At 42.5% G+C, this 27996-nt stretch overlaps 1 protein-coding gene across 1 annotated transcript; it reads right to left on the minus strand.

The window, feature by feature from the left end:
* Positions 1 to 9548: 9548 nt before the first annotated feature.
* Positions 9549 to 27031, minus strand: ptges3a (prostaglandin E synthase 3a (cytosolic)). The gene is made up of 8 exons (XM_084333179.1): positions 26845 to 27031; positions 25368 to 25481; positions 25053 to 25122; positions 24837 to 24935; positions 12599 to 12688; positions 11512 to 11565; positions 10650 to 10677; positions 9549 to 10524 (listed from the first exon to the last, which is right to left on the minus strand). Coding segments are annotated over exons 1-8 (477 nt in total). The 5' UTR covers positions 26847 to 27031; the 3' UTR covers positions 9549 to 10504.
* Positions 27032 to 27996: the final 965 nt, after the last annotated feature.

Here is a 27996-nt window from a genome sequence, read left to right on the forward strand (position 1 = left end):
TCTGACCTGAACATTTGAATGTTGCTCATTTCAACTTCACAGGTAGATAATTCAGGTTGGGGATTTTATCACTGAACTATCAAATAGCCCCTACTTTTAAAAACAGAAGTCATATCTAAATGGTCTAACGGCGCTGCCTGTAGCCAGAGCTACTTGGAGGTATAGCAGCAGAGCAGAACCAGAGAGTTTACTAGCGGGCCAGTTGGTGGACCTCTATTGTGATGTGCGTTATGTCCCTCTCACGGCTGCCCCCCCATCGCTGGTAAGCCGCCCTTTGTGGGTGTAAGCCTGTTTTACAGGGGAGGATGTTTAAAAGCTGCTTGCATGTGGATTTTGCTATCACTCTCTTGGTCCAGAGTCAGACTGCTGACACACACACAACCTGCTGATGGTCTCTTAACAACCGACTCCCATGGCGGTAGCAGCACTGGCCTGCAAACTCCACTCCGCGTACAGTGGTTGAACCTGGAAGGAAACGTTAAACACAGTCCACAGAACACAGGGGGTGGTGTCCAGAGACGTTAGAGAATACATATAGCATTACATGGTGGAGTTCAGAGACGATAATGAATACATACTGTATATATAGCATTACATGGTGGAGTTCAGAGACGTTAGAGAATACATATAGCATTACATGGTGGAGTTCAGAGACGATAGTGAATACATACTGTATATAGCATTACATGGTGGAGTTCAGAGACGTTAGAGAATACATATAGCATTACATGGTGGAGTTCAGAGACGTTAGTGAATACATACTGTATATAGCATTACATGGTGGAGTTCAGAGACGTTAGTGAATACATTGTATATAGCATTACATGGTGTAGTTCAGAGACGTTAGTGAATACATTGTGGAGTTCTACATATGACTTACTTGATTTAAGCCTTTGCACTCCCTGCGGAGCATAGGCCACTGATGATTTCTTTCCATGTTGTGCGGTTTTTGGCCTCCCGAACGATGTTGTGCCATCCCAGTCCAGCCTCTTTCATTTCCCCTTCCCAAGAACGGTGCCAGGTGTTTCGAGGCCTGCCGTGTTTCCTCTTTCCGGGTGGGTTCCATCGTAGGGCTTGCCGGGTGATGTTTTTGTCTTCCTTTCTCAGGGTATGGCCTATCCACATCCACTTTCTCTTCTTTATTTCTTCTGGCGGGAGTAGTTGTTTTGTGCGCTCCCACAGGTCCAGATTTGTAATGACATTTGGCCATTTCACTCATGGTACCCATTCTGTAATCTGTTAATAAGCAGGTGATTGATTGATTGATTGAAAATTGTATTAACAGATTGCAGAATGGGTACAATACAGTACGGCTCAATACACACAATTGTTAAGGGGATGCAGACCAGAGAAAGACGTTCGTCTTGTTTACATCAGGGTCCCCCATTTTCAATTAGCACCGTGCAATCCATTCTTTGTGGATCCCGCCCTATGTCTCCCCCCCCCCCCCCCCCACACACACACACACACAATCGCATACACATAGCCTTCACTCTATCTACACACACTACCCCTCTCTCGCTCTTTCTCTCTACACATCAACTTGTACACACACACACAGCTGTCCAGATATCTCTGTACATCATATCTATAATTCATATTATGTATGCCAATGATCCACTTGTTTTGTCTACTCTCCTGTATAAATACTTTGTTAGCTCACCATTCTTTAGAGATCTAGCCTATAGGGTCATTGCTGTAACCTGGGTCTCTCCATGTTGCAACATGTCATTCTGTCAGTAAACTCTATCCTTAGAGATCCTTGTCCGCCTATCTGGTCAATATCAGAATATGTGCCTGTGCAAGCATGATTCTAACTGAAAGGAGCCACAGCATACTGTTTAAAGTATAGGTGCCCCAATTTAGTCAGATTTCCTTAATCTGGGGGGAGCAATGCACCCCACTGGTTATGTCCTCTGAGGGATAGGGGGAACCATAGATATATATAAAGACTAGATGGTGCAAGGCGGAGTCTCTCGCGTAGTTCACCGGCAGCCATCTTGCTACAGTTAACTACTGCTTTAAGGTGAGTGATCTGCGCAAAGAAAAATACTCTTAACCTCTTAAGCCCGGAGCCTATTTTCTGAAAATCCGCCTAAAATACATACCTAAGTAAATGGAATATTGCTCCACTTCTACAAGGTCGATTTGCATGCTCTTGATATCTAGGGACATCTATGGACCACAGTGAATGTATTCCCAGTGTCCGAAATATTGTGTCTATTACTAGGCTTGCTTAAATTGTGATGAAACAAAGGAGAATATGAATTATGATTTTTCTTTGCATCTTTGACAGTGAATAACACCATGCTAATAATGACCAGATATGAAGAACTGCCACTGATCTCGTTCAGTACCTTCTTGAGATCATGTGTACAAAAAATCTAAGGAAATGAATAAAGGGAAGATGATTAAACAGAAGGTTCTGTAGATACAGTACTGAATTCTCCCATCCGGACCAATGCAATTTGAAATATTATTATAGAATATAGAATAGCAGGTTTATAAATTACCTTATTATAGCCAATTCACACATTTATATATATACATACGGTATATTATCTTTCAAATGGCCAAGTTCAATTTGGATTTAGTATCACCAGGCGTGCATAAGAACAGATAATGAAATCTACTGTACTTTTTTATTTTGATCAGGGTTCAACCGTTTTCAAACTAATTTCAAATCTAATTGTTGCTGCATGCTAACAATAGAGAAGAGAAACTAACTGCGTTTCAATATTTGTCAATAACGTTATGTTTTATGGTATATTATCCAGAATAATAAGTTATTAAAAAAATGCATATAGAACTATGAACCTTGAAACCCATAGATCCCTTCAAGTGTAGTTTTGAAAAATTCCAACGCAGATCCAGAGCTAGCGATGTCCTTCACAAAATGGCCGCCAAAAACTACAATTCCCATGATTCAAGGTTTTCCAAAATGGTCGCCTCTTGCGAAATAGACAGACATTTCAAAAAGGAAAATCTATCTAATAACACTTTAACCTATTCCTAAACTAACGTATTGATGATAATATACATTATACATGCTGTTGTGACATGGTTATGATGTTTATACTTGAATACGTTTGAAAATAAAAACGATACTTTTATAGAACATTCTGGGGATATTGATTTATGACACAATGTCATTTCGGGACCGGGACCGGTACCGGTCCCAGTCAAGTGGAAGAGGTTCGCTGAAATCTTGACGGATTTACAAACGGTTTGGTTTATTACAAACGTTATTAACGTGGCTATGATTCTAGTTTGGACGAATTTTTATTAAAAAATAATCATTTTCATATGAAAGTCCATTATAAGTATGCAGTATGATAACTACATCTCTGACGTTTTTAACAAACCAAACGGTTGAAAATGTAGCATGCTATGGTAATTTCAATAGTACATGCACTATAGACATTCATGTTATGAGTGGGCGTGCTACTCTGTAGCAAGATGGCCGGCCATGTGGCAACGTCGGTCTCCGTTGGCCAGCAGCGCGGGTGTGTCATCTAGTCTTTATATATATCTATGGGGGGAACCATACAATTCCCCCAAGGGCCCCCCTAGTGGAATAATCTGGCCATGGGAGTCATAGATATATATAGAACACTAGATAGCTTACCCGCGCTGCCGGCCAATGGAGAGCGACGTCGTCGTAGGGCGGCCATCTTGCCCCAGGCAGCTCAGCTACTGATAACATTAATGTCTATGGTGCATGTACTATTTAAATAACTATAGATTGCTCAATTCTTTACCGATTTTCAAACGGGTTGGTTTGCTATAAACATCAAAGATGTAGTTATGATACTGCATACTTATAAAAATGTTTTTTTTTAAAGATGTTTTTTTACAAACCGTTTGAATCATAGCCACGTTAATAATGCTTGTAATAAACCAAACCATTTGTAAATCCGTCAATATTTCAGCGAGTTATGAGTATTTTTGTCTGTGCAGATCACTCACCCTCACTCAAGGCTGACTGGGGCAAGATGGCGGCGGTTCAGCGACGCTGGTGACTCCGCCTTAAGCTATCTAGTGTTCTATATATATCTATGATGGGAGTTCACCATTATGACTAAATTCTAAGAGTTTCAATGTGCAAAATGTTTAGCAGAGACTAGCCAGCCAGACTTACAAGATATTTACCCTAAAGACAAAATGCTTAAATACAAAATGCTCATTCTCAGAATATAGTAGTGTTAAAAAATACTTATTTCTAGACGGCCGGGTAGCGCAGCGGACTAAGCGTCTGTCTATATACCACCGCAGAGACACTGGTATCAAATCCGGCTGTCAGCGGTGCCTCCGGCTTGGCCGGTCGTCATACTGACACAATTGGCAGTGTCAGCGGGTGGGAAGCCGGTGGGTGGTATTCTGGTCGTTGTAAACCGCGACTCCTACAGGTCGGTCAGGGCGCCTGCACAGCGAGGGAAGGAACTGGGTAAGGACCGGTAGTGTGATCCAGGATCATTGATCCTCCCACGCGTTACACTTCCCCAGTGAGAGTCCTCGCTGTCAGGTGAAAAGAGGCTGCTGGCTGTCTCCTATGTATCGGAGGATGCATCTGATACACTTCAGGGCTCCCTAGACCGACCAGTGGGGGGCACATGCGCGCAACGACCAGGAAGGGGAGGGGGGAATTGGCATAACGACTAAATTGGGATGGGAGAAAAATACAGAAAAATAGGAGGAGAAAAAGTGGATACAAAAAAAATACTTATTTCTAGATAGATGCAGGTCAGTAAATAATTTCAGCACGTTTGCAATCATGTGAATTCCAGCAGCATTGCCCAAGTAAGTAGCACTTCTCCACTACTAGTGGGGCAGATTAAGTCAATATTCCATAAGAATCTTTCACTTGGTGGTACAAGCACCAAATTTGGCACAAATGATGTCCAGGATGTACTTTCTAAGAAAAGTACGTTATCTAGCTGAAAATCCAAGACGGCCACCAGTTTTGAAGATGGCCGCCTCATAAAATGCAAAAAAGTTGTAGAACTTGAATGAAAATAAATGGGTTAATGATCCAAACATCAAAATTAATGTATTTTGATTGGAAGAACTCAATGGTGTCAATTGAATTCCAATATGGCCGCCAGTTTTCAAGATGGCGGCTATTACGTTACTCAAAATTTGCGTTTTCGGAAGCTGTCTGATCACAGATATTGCATTAAGTTGAAGGGCACAGGCCCGGACTGGCCATCGGGAGCACCGGGAGTTTTCCTGGTTGCCTGGCCTGCACAGATAAAGGCAACCTCTCTGTTAGACACTGTCAGTCAGGCCACTGAACTTAGAAGCAGGCCAGGCCAGTGTTTCTAGTTGCGGTGGTGCAATAGTTAGATAACCTAAGTGGGGATAAACCAGGAGATCACTGCGACAGATGGTAACGCAGTCTAAACTCACACAAGTTGGAGAACTGTCTCCTCCCCACCGTATGTATATTTCTCTCCCACCGACCCACCCCCTCCTAATGTACAGTCCCCTCCCCATCATATGTATATACTCTGTCAGGATCTATGGGTAACAGTGCTGTATATTTGAATACCGTTTATGTCACAAATGTATCAGTACTAAATACCTGTATGTCCCTATGCCATAAATGTCATGTATGTTGTGTATGTCATAAATGTCTATATGAATTGAAAATGGGGGACCCTGATGTAAACAAGACAAACGTCTTTCTCTGGTCTGCATCCCCTTAAAAATTGTGTGTATTGAGCCGTACTGTACTGTACCCATTCTGCAATCTGTTAAATAAAGTTTTCATTCATTCATTCATTCACTCTCTCTCTCTTGCTCACACACACATGTGATGTGATTAGTGGAGGCGGGACCATTACAAAAAAAACTAAAGATCCATCAAAATCAGGCGGCTACGTGGCGTTGGGGGCAAGGCCCTCGCCACGAATGACGGAGACGCTGGGCTTGCCTGTTCGAGCCCAGCGCTCCACATTGCTTTCAGTTTAGCTGGTCGTTCATACTAATACACATTGGCCGTATTAGGGGGTGGGAAACTGATGGGTGGGGATCGGGCGTTGTGGACAGCGACTCCTACAGGTCGGTTGGTGCGCCTGCGCAGTAGAATCAGGAAGTGTCGGGGGCAGCATGAGCCTCCCACGCGTTACTCCTCGCCACTGAGAGATCGAGCTGCGCAGGTGAAAAGATGCGACTGCTGTTACCTCAAGTACCGGAGGGGACTTGTGCTATGTATGACTTAGTCCACATTGCAGCCGGCTTGTGGGAGGCAAGAAACAGCGTTCGTGACAGGGGAGGGTTGAATTGGATGATACGAAATTGGGATGGGAGAAAATATAGAAAATGGGAGAAAAAGTGGATTAAAAAAAAGATCCATCAAAATCAGTGTTGTTGCTCATCATTGACACATGCTAGCCTGTAATAATAATAATAATAATTTATATTAAATTATAAATAATAATAATAATAATAATAATAATAATAATAATAATAATAATAATAATAATAATAATAATTAAGTGATAATAATCACTTAAAGGCAACCGCATTTCACTGTATGCCCTGGTATGTATGTATGTGATAAATAAACACTTGAATCTTGAATAATCCCACCCAGAAAAATGTACTTTGCATTTGATATATTGAAAATATTTTACAATAATTTGTGATGCCATCACACACACCGGCATTTAAAGGGTTCAAATTCTAAAATGAATTGAATATGTGGTGGTTATGATCAGGGCTGAAGTTGAATACAAGATTTATGAAAGAAAAAGGACAATTTTTTCAATCTGACATTACAAAAAACTAAAAATCCATCGAAATCACTATTGTTGCTAATCATTGCATGCTAGCCTGTAATAATCCCCCCAAGAATAATCCACTTTGCATTTGATATATTTAAAATATAAAAAGATATATATATATATATATTTTTTTTAACAATAATTTGTGATGCCATCACAAACACTGGCATTTAAATCGTACAAATTCAAAAATCCCTGCACCAGAATGCAGGAAATTAAGTCTTTGTAACAAAAAAAATCCTGGTGGGGGACCCCCAGCCCCCCGCTTAAAAAGTGGCCTGACTGGGGCTATATTTCCTGGCCTGAATGATTTCCCCAGTCCGGCCCTGAAGGGCAACATCCATGATCATTCATTGAAATGCTGTGGTCAAGCTCTATTGGTTTGTAATTTTTTTCCAAGAATTATGTCAAAGCACAACCAGGGCACACTGGTGACATCACTGCTGAGATGCATGGGGTTCAGTGTCGCATTGTAGTGTATTAGTTGTAGTTTACTTTAGTGTCCCAAATGCTATATAATAAGCCCCTGTATATATCTCAACTAGAAGTTTAGTTAGTTGTAGTATTGTAGTTAGATAAATGTAGTTCCAAAGATCTAGACATACTCATCAAAGTATGAGCGAACAGTCATAATTCTTTATGTCTACTGGACTTCAAGCCTGAAACAAGGTCAAATAGAGGTAAGGGAGGTCGACGTAGAGTGACAGACAAAACCAAACTACCAACCAACTGGAAAAGCTTCCTGCTTGACAGCGACAACAAAACTGAGCTCTTTGGGTTCCTAGCTGACAAGATAGTGACCCTGTGTCCCAACAATGTTGTAGTTGTGACCAAAGGAGAGCAGGCTCTTTCAAACAAACCCATCAGCCTTGAAGGCTTAAGTCCTTGCAACCACGAAGAAGCTGACTCCAGAATCTTCACACATGCTCTTCATGCAGCCAAGCAACAGATGACATCCGTGTTGATTAATAAGGCATGCAACACAGATATTGTTGCTGTTGCAGTCAATGTTTTTGCGACTCTTCAGGATGCAGGCTTAGAAACCCTAACGCTATTTAGCTTATTATCACATGTGATTTTAAGTCCAACATTAGGAGTATAGGATTTTGCCCATTGAGTCATTATTGTGAAATGAGTCCAAGTTATTATAAAGACCCAGCTGTGGAGCTCTAGCACAACATAGTGGTCACAAAGTAGTATTTCACATGATGTGAATTCAGACCAGGCTGCAGAAACAAATTAGTGGGGGGGCATAAAATGTTCTGGGGGGGGGGGGGGGGGGGCACAATGGTTTTTCAACACAGGTTCCCTTTTATACGTTTCAGCTGGGACAGCGGCGCTGTGGCTTGCTTGGCGCTGCCCACGGTGCTGAACTAAACAGCAGAGAGGCAATTGAAAAATCTAATTTCTCTCTATCTTAAGAACTTTCACTTAAACAAAAACAGACTGAACGGATATATATAACAGACCTGCTGGGGCAGCGGACTGAGAGCAGGGGACACAAACAGGCTGGATAAGATGGTCAAGAAGGCCAGTAGCGTGGTTGGGGTGGAGCTGGACTCTAGCGAGGGTGGCGGAGAGGAGGAACCTTGCTAAGCTCCAGGCCATCAGGGAAAACCCCTCCCACCCACTATACAGACTTGGCTGACAGGAGGAGCATGTTATAGGCTCACACTACCTAAATGCAGCACTGAACGGCACAGGAAGTCCTTCATTCCGACAGCCATCAGACTATACAATGCATCACTGTGCCTCACTGCATCACTGAGCACAGAGTGACAATTACCATCTTCCTGGACTCTTACTTTTTAAACAGAACTGTGCATTATTACACCTACTGTAGACTTCAGTATATTTTTACTGTATCTTTTATTCTATTTAATTTTATTCTATTCTTAGGCCATTTGTTTTGTTATTCTTATTTGTGACTTGTTCTGTCTAAATGTTTAATGTTGAGTGATTTGCAGTGTCAAATTTCCCTCAGGATAATACATTTCTATTCTATTCTATATCTTTGAAAAGTCTCCATTTATTCAACACTTCTGAATTCACTGACAAACAACTGAACTGACAAAAATAAGGTGCATAAAAAAAGCAAACAAAATTCCTCCACAGGCTACTCACCATCATTAGTAGAGCGGCAAGCGGCGTTTGGGGACAGAGTGAAATCTTCTTAAAACACTGCCCCTCCACTCATTCCTGAACTTTTTTGTTAAGTCCTTCTCAAATGCCAACTGAATTAAATTGGCCTTAGTTGGGTCGATGAAGCATACTAAGGCGATGTTCTGTAAAGACGTTCTTGAGGGTAGAAAACGAATTCTCACAGAGTGCCGTGCTAGCTTCAGTAGTGTTGTTGTTGACATCAGTGCCCACTAGGGCTGTCCCCGACTAAGGATTTGGATAGTTGACTTTGATTGACAAAATAAAATAAAAAATGTTTACCAGGGTGGGCACAGCTGACTCAGTGGGCGGGCCCGGCCCCCTAATGCCCGCCCATGGCGCCGGGACTGTGTGAATTGGCCAAATAATTGTGGAGACACTAAATGTAACAATCTCCTACACACTCAAGTCGCTCTAGGTCAGCCTAACAGTATCAATATTATACAGTATACTGTTGCCCAAATTACTTCATGTCTGAATCATCATCGGCAAGTTATTTTCTTTATCTGGAAATTGACAACTCAATGTCAGATCATTCTACCAACCCATTATTTTGCTCATCAGTGAGTAATGCTTGAAAACTCAAATCATAGGCTTCCATTAAGTTGGTCTGAAACAGTTTATTAGAAATATGTAGTCAAAAATGTTGCACAGCATTTAACAAACTCATAGTATTCAACCCGTGTAACAGGTTGGCAAAACATAGTCAAAGTGTATCTGCTTAACAAACACATGTATGACTTAAACTGTCAGTAGAAACAAACTGGGAATTCATTGGTAGATTATTTGGGATGTATGTACTCAACTCAGTATACATATGGAAGAAAATTATTTTTGTATCTGCTAGAATGTGCAATAACCATGAAACTATTCAGTTAAGACAACTGTATTTTCCTGTATTCTATATACTTGCAAAAGGTGTGTGAAAAGACTGTACCGTAATCAGAGCAAAAGCCGTAAGTTGCACAGGCATATTCATTAATTTTAAATGCTGATATATTTAAAATCAATGAATTGTTGGAAATATTTGCACAAACATTGGAAAATTCCTCCTTCAAGACAAACCCCATGTTTTATAAATTAACAAACAAAATACAAGTGCAATTTACTATACAAACATTGAAGGGGAAATCTCTCGTTAAAAACAAACTACTTCTTTTGAAAATAGGCGTCTTGGATCTAGTTGTTTTCTCCATAGAAATCACAATGTTCAATACGTAACCTAACCTGAAAACAAAGAGAGGGTGTTAAGACATTAGCACATCCCATTACAGTCATTTTGAAGTCAATGCACAATGAACAAACAAACAGAAATGTCCATGCAGAATAGAACAGCAAAGCACAGCACTGTAAACGGCTGAGGATCGCTCTGCATGTCCGTGTCCAACAGTCGCTCCCTGCCTCCGAGGGGGGAGGGGGGGGGTTTGCTTTTGGAAACTGCGCGTGCAGAGAGGAGGTCTTCTCTCCCCAGCATGGTTATCAGCTCAAATCTCTTGTCTCTACAACCAACTTGTGACTCGCTCTGTTTAACAGTCAGGTGGGCCTCCTACGTTCTACTACTCGAGATCTGGCATTTCTGAAGGGGAAAGAAATATAAAAGAATGAACCCAAACAACAAATCAAAAGTAAGTTCCAGGTAATAGCTATAATGGGGAAACATTAGAAAGTGTCACGGTACGACATGTTTGAAACAGTACTTACTTTCATCATCGCTGTCTCCAGACTCGTGCTGTAAATTAAAACCAAACACAAATGGTAAAAAGGGTCAGAAATCACACATACAGTATTTTAACCAGTGAAAAGCCCTTTCCCTTTAGGTACTAAATGATAAAGCAAAGAACAAAGCACCTATCCATATAATGAAGAATATGGCATATGTACTATTGCCTTTTTCACTTCACCGAAAGAGTCAAAGCAACAAGGCAGAATAATACACTACTGGAATTACAAACTCTCGCGATTTCCCGACTCAAGGAGTGAATTAAGTCATCCACTCATTGAAATGTGTTCATACTAGGCGGTTAGGTGGTCGAGCGGAGATTGCGTTCGTCACCAGCCCCGGAGCTGTGAGCTTGGTTCGCCTGTTCGAATCCAGCTCACAGCTCCGGGGTTGTCACCAGCTTGGCTGGCCGTCTGCACTGATACAATTGGCTGTATCAGAGGGTGGGAGAAGCTGGCGGGGTGGGTCCGGGTCGTTGTAAACAGCGACTCCTACAGTTCGGTCGGGGCGCCTGCTAAGCGCGGATTGGACGTGAGGGGGATAGTGTGGTCCTCCCACACGCTATGCCCTCTCAATGAGAATCCGCGCTGCCAGGTGAAAAGAAGCGGTGATTGGCTGGACGTGTGTCGGAGGAAGCACGTGGTAGCCTCCACTCTCCCAAAATGATCTGACTGTGGGGGGTAAAGCGCAGCGACCAGGAAGGGACTGGGAATTGGCATACGACTAACATTGGGATGGGAGAAAACCGGAGGAAAATGGAGGGGGAAAAAGAGCAATAAAAAATAAAAATAAAAAATGTGTTCATACTGATCTAAGGAAGTGGATAATGTTTCTTCATCGTACCTCATCTGCACCCCCCAAGTCTGGAAGGTCCTCCCCACCCATGGTATTCATCATCTAGAGGAAACAGTAAATATAAGACTTTAGTTTTACAGGGACTAAGCACAATAAAGTTCATATTTACAACACACTTATAAACATTTATGCAAATATACCAGTGGTATCCGGTTGGCAAATTTGTCTTAACACTAGTCCATGGGGAAGCATTTTTAAAACCATTAACCCGTTCACTACCACACTACAAAGGGTTAACACCTTCACTACCACACTACACAGGGTTAACACTTTCACTACCACACTATAAAGGGTTAACCCTTCCACTACCACACTACAGAAGGTTAACCCTTTCACTATCACGCTACAGATGGTCTGTAGTGTGGTAGTGAAAGGGTTAACCTTCTATAGTATGTTAGTGAGAGGGTTAAAAGACTTAAGAGGGTTCGTCACCAACGCCGGAGACGCTGGATTTGCCTGTTCGAATCCAGCTCCCGGCGTTGTCACCAGCTTGGCTGGCCATTCACACTAATACAATTGGCAGTATTAGAGGGTGGGAAAGCTGGAGGGGGGGGTCCGGGTCGTTGTAAACAGCGACTCCTACAGTTCGGTCGGGGCGCCTGCTCAGCGCGGATAGGATCTAAGGGGGGTAGTGTGATCCTTCCACACGTTACACCCTCTCAGTGAGAGTCCGCTCTGCCAGGTGAAAACAAGCGGTTGATTGGCTAGACGTGTCGGAGGAAGCACGTGATACGGCGTGATACCCCCCACAGTCGGTCTGGGAGAGTGGAGGCTAAGTGCGCAGCGACCAGGAAGTGGATTGGAAATTGGCATAACGACTAACATTGGGATGGGAGAAAAACGGAGGAAAAAGGAGGGGGAAAAAGATATAAAAAAAATAAAAATAAAAAATACTTAAGAGGACTGCACCATACAAAGTCAAATGGAACACATAATTGACAGCATACAAAGCAGGCGAGACGGAACGATAGGGTGTGCGAGATAAACGGACAGAGCAAGTCCAGGACAGAAAAGCAAACAAACAAAACGGCATGTCGGCTGTGCTTGGATAGGTCCGTGCTGCCCTGTTGCTCACCTCGGAGAATTTGTCAAAGCCTGACAGGTCCTCGTCGGAATCGTCTTCCCAGTCCTTCCAGTTGTTGAAGTCTGTGGACAGCCAGTTGAACTGGAAGGAAATACAATGCAGAATAGTGGTCGACCCATATAGACTAGGCAGAATTTCAGAAAATGTGCTTGTATAAAGTGCTGAAGGCATTTCGTGTTTATTTTTGGTACACAACATTTCTAGGGGTATTAAGGGGTGCTGAATCCAAATCTGCTGTATACCAAGCTCAAAAATGTCAAATAAGGCCTCAAAATTGAGAAATCCAACATGGCCACCAGCACCAGGCCCTCTCTCCACAAAAACAGGTGCTAAACCCACAGTTTTTATTCTACTGACATGAAAGTTTGCACAGAACATCTGCACCTATGGAGGAAGAAAGTAGGAATATAGCTGGGGTGCAACCATGAGTAACAGGGTGTTTTTGACTGTCTAACTGTAATCTTTGTATAGGTGAGGATACAAAAAATGACATTTCTTCAGTGTTTGCAGGAATACTACAGCAATTTGGTAATAACTGTACAGTGTTGGACCAGCGTTTCCGTTAGCCGGTATTTTACCGGCAAAATCTGTTTAAGTCCGACATATTTTATCTCTCCGGTCTTAATGTCCGGTGAAAATAATTCCCTGAGTCTAAGCACAATTTGATTATTTGAATTGTATTAAAATAGGCTAAAATTAAATAGCCTATGCGATGAACGAAACGATCATTACATTTGTTTCCTCGTTGCTTCTAATAATGACAACGACGTTGTCGGCGAGAGCTTAGTGCTGGCTGTGCGGACTTTTCTGAAGCTGTAGAGCCGCAGTACCAGCAGTACAATGCAATATTCCAGCAGTACTCCAATTCAGCCATTTTCAGCCAATGTTGGGTGGGGGGCGCTGTTGTGCGGTTCCCAGAAAAGAGCCAATAACAGCTGAACAGCTTCTCTGCAGCGCCATACTCTTTGCAAATAAGTCGTTGCGAGGTGGAGAGAGTCGTCACGCAAACCCACGATAATGTTGCCGTCTCTCTGCTTTCTCAGTTCTTCGCTTGATATAATTAATACAAATGTCCAATATAACGGAATTCGTTAGCTCATAAAAATGTGATTATAACAGACTGCTGTTTAGTGTCGGACCGACTGCGTATCGGTCTATTTTATTTCAAGTCAGCAGCAGCACGGAGTATCGAGGGACTTATTTTATTTGGAATATATTAATGACTGTATACGTGAAGTTGAACATTATGATATGTGTGACGTGTCTGATACAACGAGGTGAAGCGATGTCGACTCGAGATTCATTTGGGGGTGCGTGTGACAGAGCTGCTGCAGCGGGAGCTTGATGCTGGTAGCGTATCGCACTAACTTGAGAGGCGAGAGATAGTAATTTGATTCTGCAAATCAATTTCTCATTCTTCGCTTGATGTAATTAATACACATGTCCAATTATAACGGAATTCGTTAGCTCATAAAAATGTGATTATAATAGACTGCTGTTTAAAACTCTGACCGGAATATCTCGAATATGTCCGGTGATAGAAATCTTGCAGGACACTCAGACCGGCACGAATATGTTCTAACGGAAACGCTGTGTTGGACACCAACATTAGAATCCCCCAAGTCTTAGCTTTCTTCAGGTACCAAGTTTATGCAAGTAGCTCTTATAAATCTGGATATATAAGCATTTTAATGTAAGCATGCTGTTTTAGGCGAATTTAAAAAAAAATAAATGGTGGGGCTTAATGAGTTAAGTGCGACTACACAAGGTACAGACCTGAATTAAATGTGCTTTTGTAAGTTTTCTTACATACATCAACAAGGACGTAGTCACACCGGAGATTCAAGAATCCATACTTGGCGCAGAACACCTTGGACAGGCACAACTGAACATGTTTGTGGACAAACGTTTGTGTGAACCTCCAGATAGTGACCAGCACCTGAACCTGAAATCACCCATTCGAAAGAACAAAGCCAAAGACATTTGCCTCTTTGTATGAAGTTGTGCAACTTTCCAAGAACAAGCAAAACACCATCAAAGTGGACAGGCAGATTCTACAAATGCTCATCACAGCTTACAGAGCAGGTCGTAAGGTAGACCTTGACAATATCCTCCAGCATGAGCTCATGCCCATCCCGCCATCTCTGGCCACAACTAACGGGAGTCTACATTCCACCAACAAGTCTGTGTTCGCAAATATACTGACGAAACAAGTTAAAACCCCTGCAGATCTCACCCTTCAGGGACCCAGCTGCCTGGTCATCGATGGCCAAGCTCTGGTAATGGCACTCGGAAAGCCACCTGACACTACAACATTTGGTGACTATGCCAACAAGTTCACCGACACCGTGTTGAAGATGGGAGCAAAATACCAGAGAGTAGATGTCGTCTTTGACAGATACCATGACCAATCCATCAAAACAGGCACAAGGGTGAAACGCAAACAGCGCCACAGGCCAGTACGTCGTGAAATCAAAAACAAGTCTGTTCCACTTCCTGCCGATTGGTCGAGCTTCATGGCCCTTGAAGACAACAAATCAGATATCGCTCAACTACTCTCAAACCACCTGATAGAGCACAGCCCGGATGATGAACCTGTAGTTGTAGTATCAGAGAGGTTTGCTGAAGGGACAACTGTCAAGTCAACAGATCCAGATCTTGAAGTCTCCTCTCCGAGTGCTGACCATGAGGAAGCTGATACACGTCTGATTTTCTCATCCAGGCTCCAGTGGAAACAATCGTTGTGTCAGCGCGTGACACAGATGTGCTGCTTCTACTCTTGGCTCACTATGACAGAATCTGATGTACGCATCTCTACATGAAAGCTGGGACATCGAAGGATCCAAAATATTTTCCAGTACATGACATTAGAAAGCTACTATCTGATGATCAACTGGACACAATCCTTGCCTTCCATGCCCTCACCGGATGTGACAGTGTGTCCCAGTTCAGTGGTCACGGAAAGAAAACAGCCTGGCAGGTGTTCAAGCACCATCACACTGATCTTGCTGGCCTTGGGAAGGGCCCTTTCACAGAAGATCTTGTGACATCAACAGAGAGATTCATCTGCAAGATCTATGGTGTGCCTTGAGTTATTCTGCAAAGGCTGTCCACAAGAGACTCTGCCACCAACCTCGGATGCTACATCTGTTCCTCCCTCCCCATCAACCTGGACCCGCTGCAATTTGCATACCGCCCCAACAGGTCCACGGAGGACGCCATAGCCCATGTGCTGCACACAGCAGCATCACACCTGGACAAGAGGCAGGGGAACTATGTGAGAATGCTATTCATCGACTACAACTCAGCATTCAATACCATAGTCCCCTCCAAACTCATAGCCAAGCTCAGGGACCCGGGCTTGAACTATGACCTCTGCCAGTGGGTCTTGGGCTTCCTGACGGGCAGACCCCAGGTGGTGAGAGCAGGCAACTGCACCTCCTCATCCATCACTCTCAACATAGGGGCCCCCCAGGGCTGTGTCCTGACTGAGTCCACTCCTCCACTCCCTGTACACACATGACTGTGTGGCACAGCGGAACAACAACACAATCATAAAATTAGCTGACGACACAGTAGTGGTGGGCCTGATCTCTGCAAACGACGAGAGGGCCTACCTGGAAGAGGTTAAGGTTCTAGCGGGATGGTGTCAAGAGAACAGCCTCTCCCTGAACGTCAGCTAAACAAAGGAGATGATTGTGGACTTTAGGAGGTCGGGGCAGGGTTTCCGTTAGAATTTTTTTTTGCAGGTCTGAGTGTCCGGTAGATTTCAATCTACCGGACAAATGGGATAAATTCCGGTCAGAGTTTATTGAGCTTAAAAACAATTGATAGGCCTATATAAAGAATGACATCATCAAGGCATTTATAATATTTTAACTTAAAACTAGACTACTTTTGCGTATATACAGTCATTAATATATTCCAAATAAAATAAGTCCCTCGAGACTGCGTGCTGCTGCCGACTTGAGGTGTCGGTGGGCAGTCTGCCCGACCTTAATAAACAGCAGTCTGTTATAATCACATTTTTATGAGCTAACAAATTCCGTTATATTGGACATTTATATTAATTATATCAAGCGAAGAACTGAGAAATTTGGCAGAGAGACGGCAACATTATCGTGGGTTTGCGCCGTGATGTATATCTCCACCTCCCAACGACTTGGTGCTGCTGCTCATAATGTCCGGTGAAAATAATTCCCTCTAAGCACAATTTGATTATTTGAATTGTATTAAAATAGGCTAAAATTAAATAGCCTATGCGATGAACGAAACAATCATTACATTTGTCGTTGCTTCACCAAGCAGCCGGTCAATGACATCCTGTGTCAGCGAGCTGGCAGCTGATATATTTACGTGAAGCATGGAGCAGGAGCAGACAGAGCAGAGCAGCGGTGTCAGCAGCGCCCCCACCCAACAGCTGAATTGCCAATGGCTGAATTGGAGTACTGCACCCTGCCAAGCCATGCTTCACGTAAATATATCAGCTGCCAGCTCGCTGACACAGGATGTCATTGACCGGCTGCTTGGTGAAGCAACGACAAATGTAATGATTGTTTCGTTCATCGCATAGGCTATTTAATTTTAGCCTATTTTAATACAATTCAAATAATCTAATTGTGTTTAGAGGGAATTATTTTCACCGGACATTATGACCGGAGAGATTAGATATGTCGGACTTCACCAGATTTTGCCGGTCAAATACCGGTAATTACCGGCTAACGGAAACGCTGGGTCGGGGTCAGGGACTACAGCCCCCTCAGCATCGACGGGGCACCGGTTGAGAGAGTGAACAGTTTTAAGTACCTCGGAGTCCACGTATCCAAGGACTTGACATGGACCACACACATTGACAGTGTTATCAAGAAGGCACGACAACGCCTCTACTTCCTTAGGTGCTTAAGGAAGTTCAACGTGAGTCAGAAGATCCTCAAGAACTTCCACTCATGCACAATAGAAAGCATCCTGACTGGCAATATCACCTCCTGGTTTGGGAACTTGGGCACTGCACAAGACCGCAGCAGACTACAGAGAGTGGCCCGTTCAGCCGAACGCACAATTGAAGGTGGGCTTCCCACTCTCCAAGACATTTACAACAAGCGGTGCATGGGCAAGGCTAAGAGAATAATCAAAGACTCCAGCCACTCAAACAACTGCCTCTTTGAACTGCTGCGGTCAGGCAAGTGATACCGGAGTCTCATAGCAAGCACAGAGAGACTCAGAAGGAGCTTCTATCCCCAGACCATCAGGATGCTCAATGAATGAACAATGAACAATAAGCAAACCATCAACACACCCACAGCGCACATACACTCACTTAAATAAACAACACACTGTAGCACCCACTTTACCACTTTAGACACACTTTACACTTTATATTTATATTATTGGTAAGGAAATTGCACATCATTCTCATTCCTTATTGCACCTCACCACTACAAGGTGGCACCACAAGCTAAGCTATACTTCACCATTCTTGTACCAGCTGTACTGTATATATAGATACACTGAACAAGCTGTACTGTATATATAGATACACTGAACAATTTTGTTGTGTACACTTGTTTATGTACTTGACTTTCTATTTTATACTTATTATACTTATTTTATACTATCTTGTTATTATCTAGCACACTCTCAGGCGCAACACAGAAAGAAACATTTTATGCAAAGTATTCTGTATGACAACTAATAAAGAAACTTGAACATTCACTTATATTGATATGGTAAAATAATATTTTTATTTTATTATATTATATTATAATCTATTCTATTCAGGAAAAGTGGCATTGGATGAATCATGCAACTGCAAGACACCTGCGACACCTGCCTGAATACGATTGATGACTGACAATAAATTACTGTACCTAAGCTACTGTATGCATATTAAGGACTATCTAATTTGCATAAATGGCATGTTGATTAAAGAAATTCAAGAGAAAAGAGTTTGATGAATAAATCCATGGCCTGGGATCATCCTGCTTTTCTTTCTTATTTGGTTGATGAGTTATGCATCAATAACAACCACAGTTTCTGCTATAAATATGAGTTTCAAGCAACATTTTCACAACTGATCTAAAATCAGGATATGATTTTAAATTCCTCATGTATGCAAACATAAAAAAACACATTTCATTCATGTTTCTACCTTGTTTAGTCAAAAAGATATGCACTTAAATAGATTTCAGCCTGGCGTTGGCGGCCATGTTGTATTTCTCAATTTCGAGGCCTTATTTGACATTTTTGAGCTTGGTATACAGCAGATTTGGATTCAGCACCCCTTAATACCCCTAGAAATGTTGTGTACCAAAAATAAACACGAAATGCCTTCAGGGTTATGATTTTCTGAAAATTGACCCTGTCTAATACTGGTTTTTCAGCGGCTGGCGCCAATATTTAGGGCAGCATTTTACCATTTAGAGAGTAGTGCGGCTGATTTAATGCCAATATTTTTTTTGCATCTGATGAAATACAATCATTTAATAATAACAATGCACTTATATATTATAATATTCACTACAAACAAGAAATATACAGTAAATGCTCATCCAACATGTAAAAAACATGCATTGCATGCATTTTCTTTTGTAGATCTGCACTCTACTTATTATGGATGTATCAAACAGTGAATATATAGTTCACTTATATATAAATAGTTTTACACAACGGAGCGCTGATGATTAAAAAAATAGGCCTATTTGACTCCTTTACCTTAAGAGTGCAACGTGGCAACACCTGCCCTCACACATCTAGTAATCATTAACCACAGCTCATGCACCTCCCACTTTGTTTTTAATGGCTAATATCAGTGCTTTATTTTTGCCAGTTTGCACTCTGTTGTCACTTCTTCTGTTGGATTCCCAATCGTGAAGGTGATCATATTTATCCTGCTCGTCTCCAAGTTTCCTCACTTTCTACAAATAATTAAGAGAAACTGACACCCTCCCTCCTCCTGCTATCCAGACAGAGACCCCTACATCCAGGAGCATCCTCCTGCTATCCAGACAGTCCTCTATTCCAGAAGCCTCCTCCTGCTATCCAGACTGAGACCCCTACATCCAGAAGCCTCCTCCTGCTATCCAGACAGAGACCCCTACATCCAGGAGCCTCCTCCTGCTATCCAGACTGAGACGCCTAGATCCAGGAGCCTCCTCCTGCTATCCAGACTGAGACCCCTACATCCAGAAGCCTCCTCCTGCTATCCAGACTGAGACCCCTACATCCAGAAGCCTCCTCCTGCTATCCAGACAGAGACCCCTACATCCAGAAGCCTCCTCCTGCTATCCAGACAGAGACCCATACATCCAGGAGCCTCCTCCTGCTATCCAGACTGAGACCCATACATCCAGGAGCCTCCTCCTGCTATCCAGACAGAGACCCCTAGATACAGGAGCCTCCTCCTGCTATCCAGACAGAGACCCCTACATCCAGAAGCCTCCTCCTGCTATCCAGACAGAGACCCATACATCCAGGAGCCTCCTCCTGCTATCCAGACAGAGACCCATACATCCAGGAGCCTCCTCCTGCTATCCAGACAGAGACCTACATCCAGGAGCCTCCTCCTGCTATCCAGACAGAGACCTACATCCAGAAGCCTCCTGCTGCTATGCAGACAGATCCAGGAGCTTGCTCAATGGTCTGTTAAGGAGGCCAAAGAATAATTTGATCCAGCATATCCCAAATTGGCTCTGGGATACCCGGTTGTTGCTTCCCTCTGAGGGAGGGGGTCTGCTCCTGTCCAGTGCTCGGCTGGATGGAGCCCTATTGTCATGCCCGCTTGTCACTTCAACACAACAAGAGGTATGGACCGAGTGACTCTGTGATGCTCCCTTTCCTCCCCCGTTCACATCCACTGGTCACTCTGATTTCATTGGGAGACACTGACTGAGTGGCCATGTGGCATGTGGTGTCTGTCCCCATACCGTGTGTCACACCAAAGGGTCCCTTCAACAACATAAGAGGCACGGACCAAGTTAGCACTGTATTGTGCTTTGCTCCTCTTTCTCGCTCCATACATGCAGGCCACTCTGATGCAACATGGAGGGCTGACCTAAGTGGCTAAGTGTTTCGTGACCCCTCAGAGTTCTTCCACACCAAATACTATAGACATGTTCTTATCCATGCCTAAATTGCTTAATAAACTTTCTAAACTAACGTTGTGCCCATCCGTCGTTGTGAGCCTTAACTAGTGAAACCACGTATACACCTTATATTGACTACACTTCACAATCCGAGTTGTCAAGACAGTTGCCAACAGTGTTTACATCCAGTCTTGGCTAATAGCTAGCGAATTACTGTAGCTTTGCCAGTTTTGGACTTTTGCACAACTTGCAACAAAATATGGTTTCAATAAAAAGGAGTGTTTTTATCATGTTTTACTCATTCAGCACCATACCCGAGTAAAGTCGGGTTTTGGACGCTTTTTCTTTTATTCGATTTTTCGTATTCATTACAGGCTCACGGACCTCTGTGTTACCATTGGAACTCATTCTGAGACCCCGAGAGTGCAATACCGGCCGAATTCTGCTAGGTGGCAGTATTGCCCACTCTTTGAAACCTTATTTCACACTGTGTGTCACATCTAATGTCATCCGGGCAGAGAATTTAGACCAAGCCAAGTAAATCGCTTCATCCGAGAACTTTGAAACGCGTTCAGCACACTTGAGGCATATCTTGTGCAACTTCATGTCAGGGACCCGATGGACATCAATACTGGAAATCGCGATCAGACAATTGGAATATTCTTTTTGGAATAACCCCTATCAAAGGTAAGGACTATCGGACGTCAATTCCACCTTGATCCTACAATGATTTCATATCGATCCAGCCGATCAACGTATGTAGTATTCAAAACGAATGCCGCTGCTGGCGATCAGAGCATCAAACCATGTCATTTTCGGAACAAGGGGTATAACAAGAACATTGTGTGCTGTGTTTGTATTGGACAGCAGTGTTTGTAGTGGACAGTAGTGTTTGTATTTGGCAGAAAGTGTTTAATAAATTAACACGCACATAATTTGTGATAATCTGCAACCCTCATTGTGCAGGCGCTCTCAAAGTAGCATTGCGCTTAAGACTTATTAACTCATTCAGAGCCACGCCCCTTTGACCATATTAGGGCTAGCATGCCAGTAAGGAAGTCAATGGGAGGTCGGGGAAATTTGCGAACGCCTAAACTATATCTTAAATTATGGCTATGGGTAGGGATGCCCCGATCGATCGGCCACCGATCGTTATCGGCCGATAATCAGTATAAATATGCGATCGGGGAATTCCGATGAGTCATATTCGCCGATCGCGGAAACTGATCAAGTGGATATCTCACTCGCTTGTCTCAGACGCACAGGACCTGCAAACTGCTCCTCCTCCCTAGCCCCGCCCGCCCCCGTGTAGAGTTTGTAAACAAAGAGGTGCGGCTCCTCTGCTCGAGTCTGTAGTGCATTCGACCTGCGCTAACGTTAGCTACCTAGCTATCGTTACTGTTTAAATAAAATTACCCAGTCAACTATTCACGTTTAGTAGGCATTGTCTAACGGTATTTAGCCGGCTAGCTACCGATAGCTCCTGATATCAACAAATGATCCAGAAAATCTAGTAGTCCATGTTCATACCTCCGGTAGCTTGCGTTAGCTGACGTTAGTTTACTGTTCAAAACGAAATGTCCCATTGAACTAAAGTTCTGTCTTAACGTCATCTAGCCGGCTAGCAGTAGCTACAGATAGCTCTTGATATCAATGTCTTATAACATTGATTTAATGCGTATTCGAGCTGAGGGATTGCTGAATGTGAAATGACCAAAGCATAACGTTACCAATAGGGTCCCGCTGCAGCGCCGGAGAATCCTTTTTGGAGCTGGAGGCTACTAGAGTACACACAGACAGTGGAGCTGTTTGCAGATAGCGAGCATTTTGACTTGTTGCGTGGTGGCGATGTCTCGCAGATAATACAAGTACAAATCTAATTATATAATATATATATTTTATTAAAAAAAAAAAAAAAAAAACTATATAAAAAAAATTTTAATTTCTTTTTAATCAAAAACGATCGGTATCGGATCGGTATCGGCCGATATGGCTCATGACGATCGGTGGCAAAAAATGTGATCGGGGCATCCCTAGCTATGGGTCTAAAACACCCCTAGCTTATCAATGACTTTCTTGCAGTCGACATGTACGAAACGGATTGTTTTTTCATTGGTACATTTCCGTTTTATACCGTTTTGAATACGAGTAAAAGACTGGTAAAATAGAGTCCTTACCTCACATCAGATGTTCTGCAAAAAGATTAATCCCATTCCTGATCGCCATTCCAAATATTGATCGCGTTTATTGATCGAACATTATAGCACCAAAACACATAATCGACGCTGCTCCCAGTGGGGGGAATCAATGCAATAGTATCCAGCTGCATGGCCGAGAAGTAAAACCTGGACCGGACTTATTTTTTTGATTCACAGTCCCACCCAATCCAATCCAATGATGTGCAATACCATCCGGGAGACAATCGGCGGCAGTCTTTGCCCTTTTCGAGCTCAGACTCATTCCCAATGATAACGTCAGGCTGGATGGATGAAAAATGAATGGATATTGCTAATAAAAGAAATAACGATTAAAACCCGAGTTTTCTCGGGTTTTGGCACTCAACGCATGGCGAGTTAACCCGACTAATCTCGTGGTTGGCACTGAATGGGTTAGAGTGCCAACGACGCTATATGTCGTTAGTTCATGCCGACCGTTGAATGCCAGCGACGACATATAGCGTTTTTTTGTCGTTTTATTTTTTTATTAGCGATTTGAATTCATATTTCATCAATCTAGTCTCACGTTAGTGCTCCAAACTCTCTCTGAGCTCCATTGGGAAAACACCGCCCCCTATCGTCTCTCCCTGTTGTACTGCACCCCATTGGATTAGACTGATGGGGGGGGGGAATCCAGTTTCCTCATTTTACTTTTCCGGCAAGCCATCCGAAGAGATCCAAGTCTTCGCCGACCCTCAGAACAGCGTGGAATCGGTATTTCCAGTACCCAGCGCTGAATCAATAAACGCGATCGATATTTGGAATGGCGATCAGGAATTGGAATAATCTTTTTGGAGAACATCTGATCCGAGGTAAGGAATCTATTTTACCAGTCTTAGGATAATCAGAGCTGTTTTCACAGAGATATCAGCGTGTGCCATATGTGTGTGTGTGCGCTGATCAGGAAATGAGAATAGATTAGTCAGCTCGCTTCTCTAGCGTGCATAAATACACATACTATCGATAATGTAGTGTTTATTTGAAAACGATTCATAAATAGGCAGATTTTTTTTGTGTATTCCAGAATATTCCAGTAAAGACCGTTTATCACAGCATCTTTATATTTTCCTGAAACTTTCAAGAAAACGATGGTTTTTCAAAATGGTATCAAACGGAAATGAACCGATTAAAAAACAATCAGTTTTGCGACAATGTTGACTGCAAACAAGTCATTGATAAGCGACCATGTTTTGAGACGGGGACCCGTGGCATCCAAAGTGTTAAGAGCATCTTTGCAGCGGAACTGTCTGAGTACAATGATGCCTTCCACAAGTGTCTACAACAAACGGTTAACGAGTTATATAAGGAGGAGTGACTAAATATAGGGGGAGTGGTTAACCTAAGGCAATGAAAAACTACTCTTTACTGGGTCCAATGACACCTCCCGCAAGAGTGTATGACAAATGGTTCACGAGTTATGAAAGAGGGCGTGGCAAAATTGTGTGCGTCTGTGTGTATGTCTATCTGTGTGTGCCCTTACTCCATAATCAAGTTTTCCACAATGTTTTGCCATGTTACGTGAATACATTTAGAAATTATGCTCATTTTTGTAAATGATTTCCCAGTCTCTGCTTTCAGTAAATAACACAAGACGGATCTAGATGTCTGTTGTACATCTGTGTTTTTGTTCTAGGCCACTCCCACTACCACACCCACTTTTTGCCAATTGGCATGAAAATGTAATCAGCTGTCCTTTGGCTCATGACTAACCGTTCCACAAAATCTTGTGTAAGTCTGTGAATCCATTTGAAAGTTATGCGCTTTTTTGTGATGAGTCACTCCCATTGCCACACCCCTTTTAGCCATTTGGCATGAACACACACATTTGCCCTCCATGCCAAATTTCTGTGGCTGCTAGAGGGTGGAGAAACTTTTGTGGACCGACCGACAGAGCGAGATATAGAGCCACTGGTCGCAGCAAAATATTCAAACCTTTGCCTTGTCTTTGGTTAGCCGTGGCCATGGTTTCCCTGTCTCTGCCTTCCGTAAATAACACAAGACGGACCTGTCTGTACGTCTGCGTTTGGATTCCTGGGAAGAGGGAAGAGACAAGTGAATTGAAATTGAAAATAGCCTCAACTTAAGTAAATGTGTTTAAAACGGTGGTGGGGGGGGGGGGGGTCACTTGGTTACAGTGAGACAACTTACTTTGGGGTCAATGTCCTGGAAAAGATCCAGGTTGTTTTGGTGTTTGATCTTTTCTATGCCTCCGACACAACTGTAAGACAAAGCAAAAAAGTCAAAGAGTTGTCCTCAAACCCAAACCGCTTTTTAAAAGAGAGAACCTTGGTCTCAACTACTGCATGAATAAAGGTTAAATTCATATACAATTATATATTTAAATAATATTTTTGGACTGACAAGGTTCATCTGTTCTGTATGAGAGGCTAGGTGCTCTTTTAATAAATATCATATGGCGTCATGAAACAGAACTGAGATTAGGCAAACTTCACAGACTCTTACCTGAATTCAATTTTAGACTTGTCGAATTTTACATTCAGATCTTTGCTGTCCTCCACACAGAACTCAATGAAAACACAGTCCCGTCGGTCATACCACTTAGCAGTTGCTGGCTGCCTAAAAAAGGAAGAAAAGAAAAGTGTCATAAATTAAGAGTTCTAACATCCATTCTTAATTCATTCTAACCGTACATATTGCCAAATTCCTTTACAGTAATATATTATAACATATCACTGTCTCCCTTATATATGTTTTGCTTGTGGTTCCAGGACACAAGACTCGACCTACTCTTCGATAACCATATTATGACAGAAGCACTAACTCTAAATACTAGGATTATATTTGTTAGTGGTTTGGGTTCCTGCTGAGTACCATAAGGTACATGAATAGCACAGTTGACATAGTTAGGTAAGTGAATAGTACTGTTGAATTAGTTAGGTATGTGAATAGTACAGTTGAATTAGTTAGGTAGATGCACAGTACTGTTGAATAAGTTAGGTACGTGAATAGTACTGTTGAATTAGTTAGGTATGTGAATAGTACTGTTGAATTAGTTAGGTACGTGAATAGTACTGTTGAATTAGTTAGGTATGTGAATAGTACTGTTGAATTAGTTATAGTACTGTTGAATTAGTTAGGTACGTGAAAAGTACTGTTGAATTAGTTAGGTACATGAATAGTATTGTTGAAGTAGTTAGTGAGTGATGCTGATGGATCAGACTACCCTACAACCTCTCATTCAAGGTCATTTTGGCAAGTGCGTGTTCACGGTATAATCTATCCGTCTTGATACTGTTGCCAGCAGTAACAACGGGTTTCTTCTGAACAGGTTGGGATATTGTGTGCTTGCTCTGTTGCCAACAGTACACACAGTTCACAGCAGCATCTCACCTATGTGAAAGAATCAGACAGGTGCATGCATTCACACATGTATAGCACGTTGGATAAGATCTGTTGAAACTGAAAATTTGCTAAAAGAACGTTCGTTTCTGGGGTGAAAAAATTTGTCCGATCAGTGAAATCATGACAATGCCGTAGTGTCCTCGGTAATAATATCATTAATCTCAAGCAGTTACAGCTAGCAAGACACCGACCCTCCATTCATAATACCTCATCATGACATGACACCACTACGCCATGCTAACCTTAGCTAGCTGCTAGCTAACGCAAGGCCCCTCGTGTATAAAAGCAGTAGTTACATGATTATCATTTGACAAGATGCTAGTTTGCTACATGGTTGAAGCTTCTAAAAAAAGTTTCATTTGAATGGACATTATTACGGCATGCATTGTTGGCTAGTCTTGCGCGGTGTGCAAGGCAAGCGTGCATGCTATGAAGCTAACTGTGCTCGTCCAACTAATGCGTTAGCTAGCGTGGGCTAGCCAGTTACCGGTTGTCGGCATGTACTGCTCCCAACGACACTACGAACGGCAGCACTTCTAATAAGTCAGCTACAAGAAAGTAGACCCCCCAGACTTACATCTTTACTGTTTAATCACGTGTCTTCCCTTTCTGAAACACGTCGTCGCAAGTTATTCGGTTAACCTAATGTATTTGATCTGGAAACAACAATTACAATTGAGGAAACTATTCAGATGGCTAAATCTGAAGCTGCAAGGAACCGAACGGCGTCATTCAACACATCGCGTGCTTTCCTTGCTCTCGTGTGTGACGTATCCAACAGCACCGGCCACGCGCTTGGGCACGAGCGTTTGAGAGGAACCTGAGTCTAGAATGAATGAATGAATGAAAACTTTATTTAACATGTTGCAGAATGGGTACAATACAGTACGGCTCAATACACACAATTGTTAATGGGATGCAGACCAGAGAAAGACGTTTGTCTTGTTTACATCAGGGTCCTGCATTTTCATTTCATATTGACATTTATGACATACTCAACACATACATGACATTTATGGCATAGGGACATATAGGTATTTAGTACTGATACATTTGTGACATATACGCAGGGGTGTAAAAAGTACCCAGAAATTATACTTAAGTGAAAGTATGGGTACCGTCTCAAAATCTGACTCAAGTCAAAGTCAAAGTATCTGGATAAAAACACACTTGAGTGCTTAAAATAGAGATCAATGCCATATACAGACAACAATCGGAAATACAAATACGCAGCACAAGACAACAGCAGTACTCCCAAGGTTCTAAACCTAGTCACCTATTAGCCATGCGATTAAGAATTAATGCAAAATTTGCAGATATAACTACCATTAGAGCACAACAAGTACTTGAAACAGACCCTGAAAAAATAAACGATACATTCAAAGAATTCTACTCCGACTTATATAAATCAGAAACGACCTTTGATCAAAACAAAATGGACACATATCTTAATCAAATTATTCTCCCTAAACTTTCAGAGGATGACGCTAAACAGTTAGAAACACCGATCACACTAGAAGAACTCAAGAAGGCCATATCCGAAATGCAAAGTGGTAAGGCTCCTGGAAGAGACGGTATCCCACCAGAAATGTACCTTTCTTGTTGGGACATAATTGGACCCTTATTACTAAATATGATCTTATACTCAGTCAAGGAGGGGAACTTCCATAAAAACGACAATATTGCACTCATAACAGTCCTTCTCAAAAAAGACAAAGACCCCACCGAG

Source organism: Notolepis coatsorum, assembly GCF_963971535.1.
Source record: "Notolepis coatsorum genome assembly, chromosome: 17".
In the NCBI taxonomy this organism is placed as follows: Eukaryota; Metazoa; Chordata; class Actinopteri; order Aulopiformes; family Paralepididae; genus Notolepis; species Notolepis coatsorum.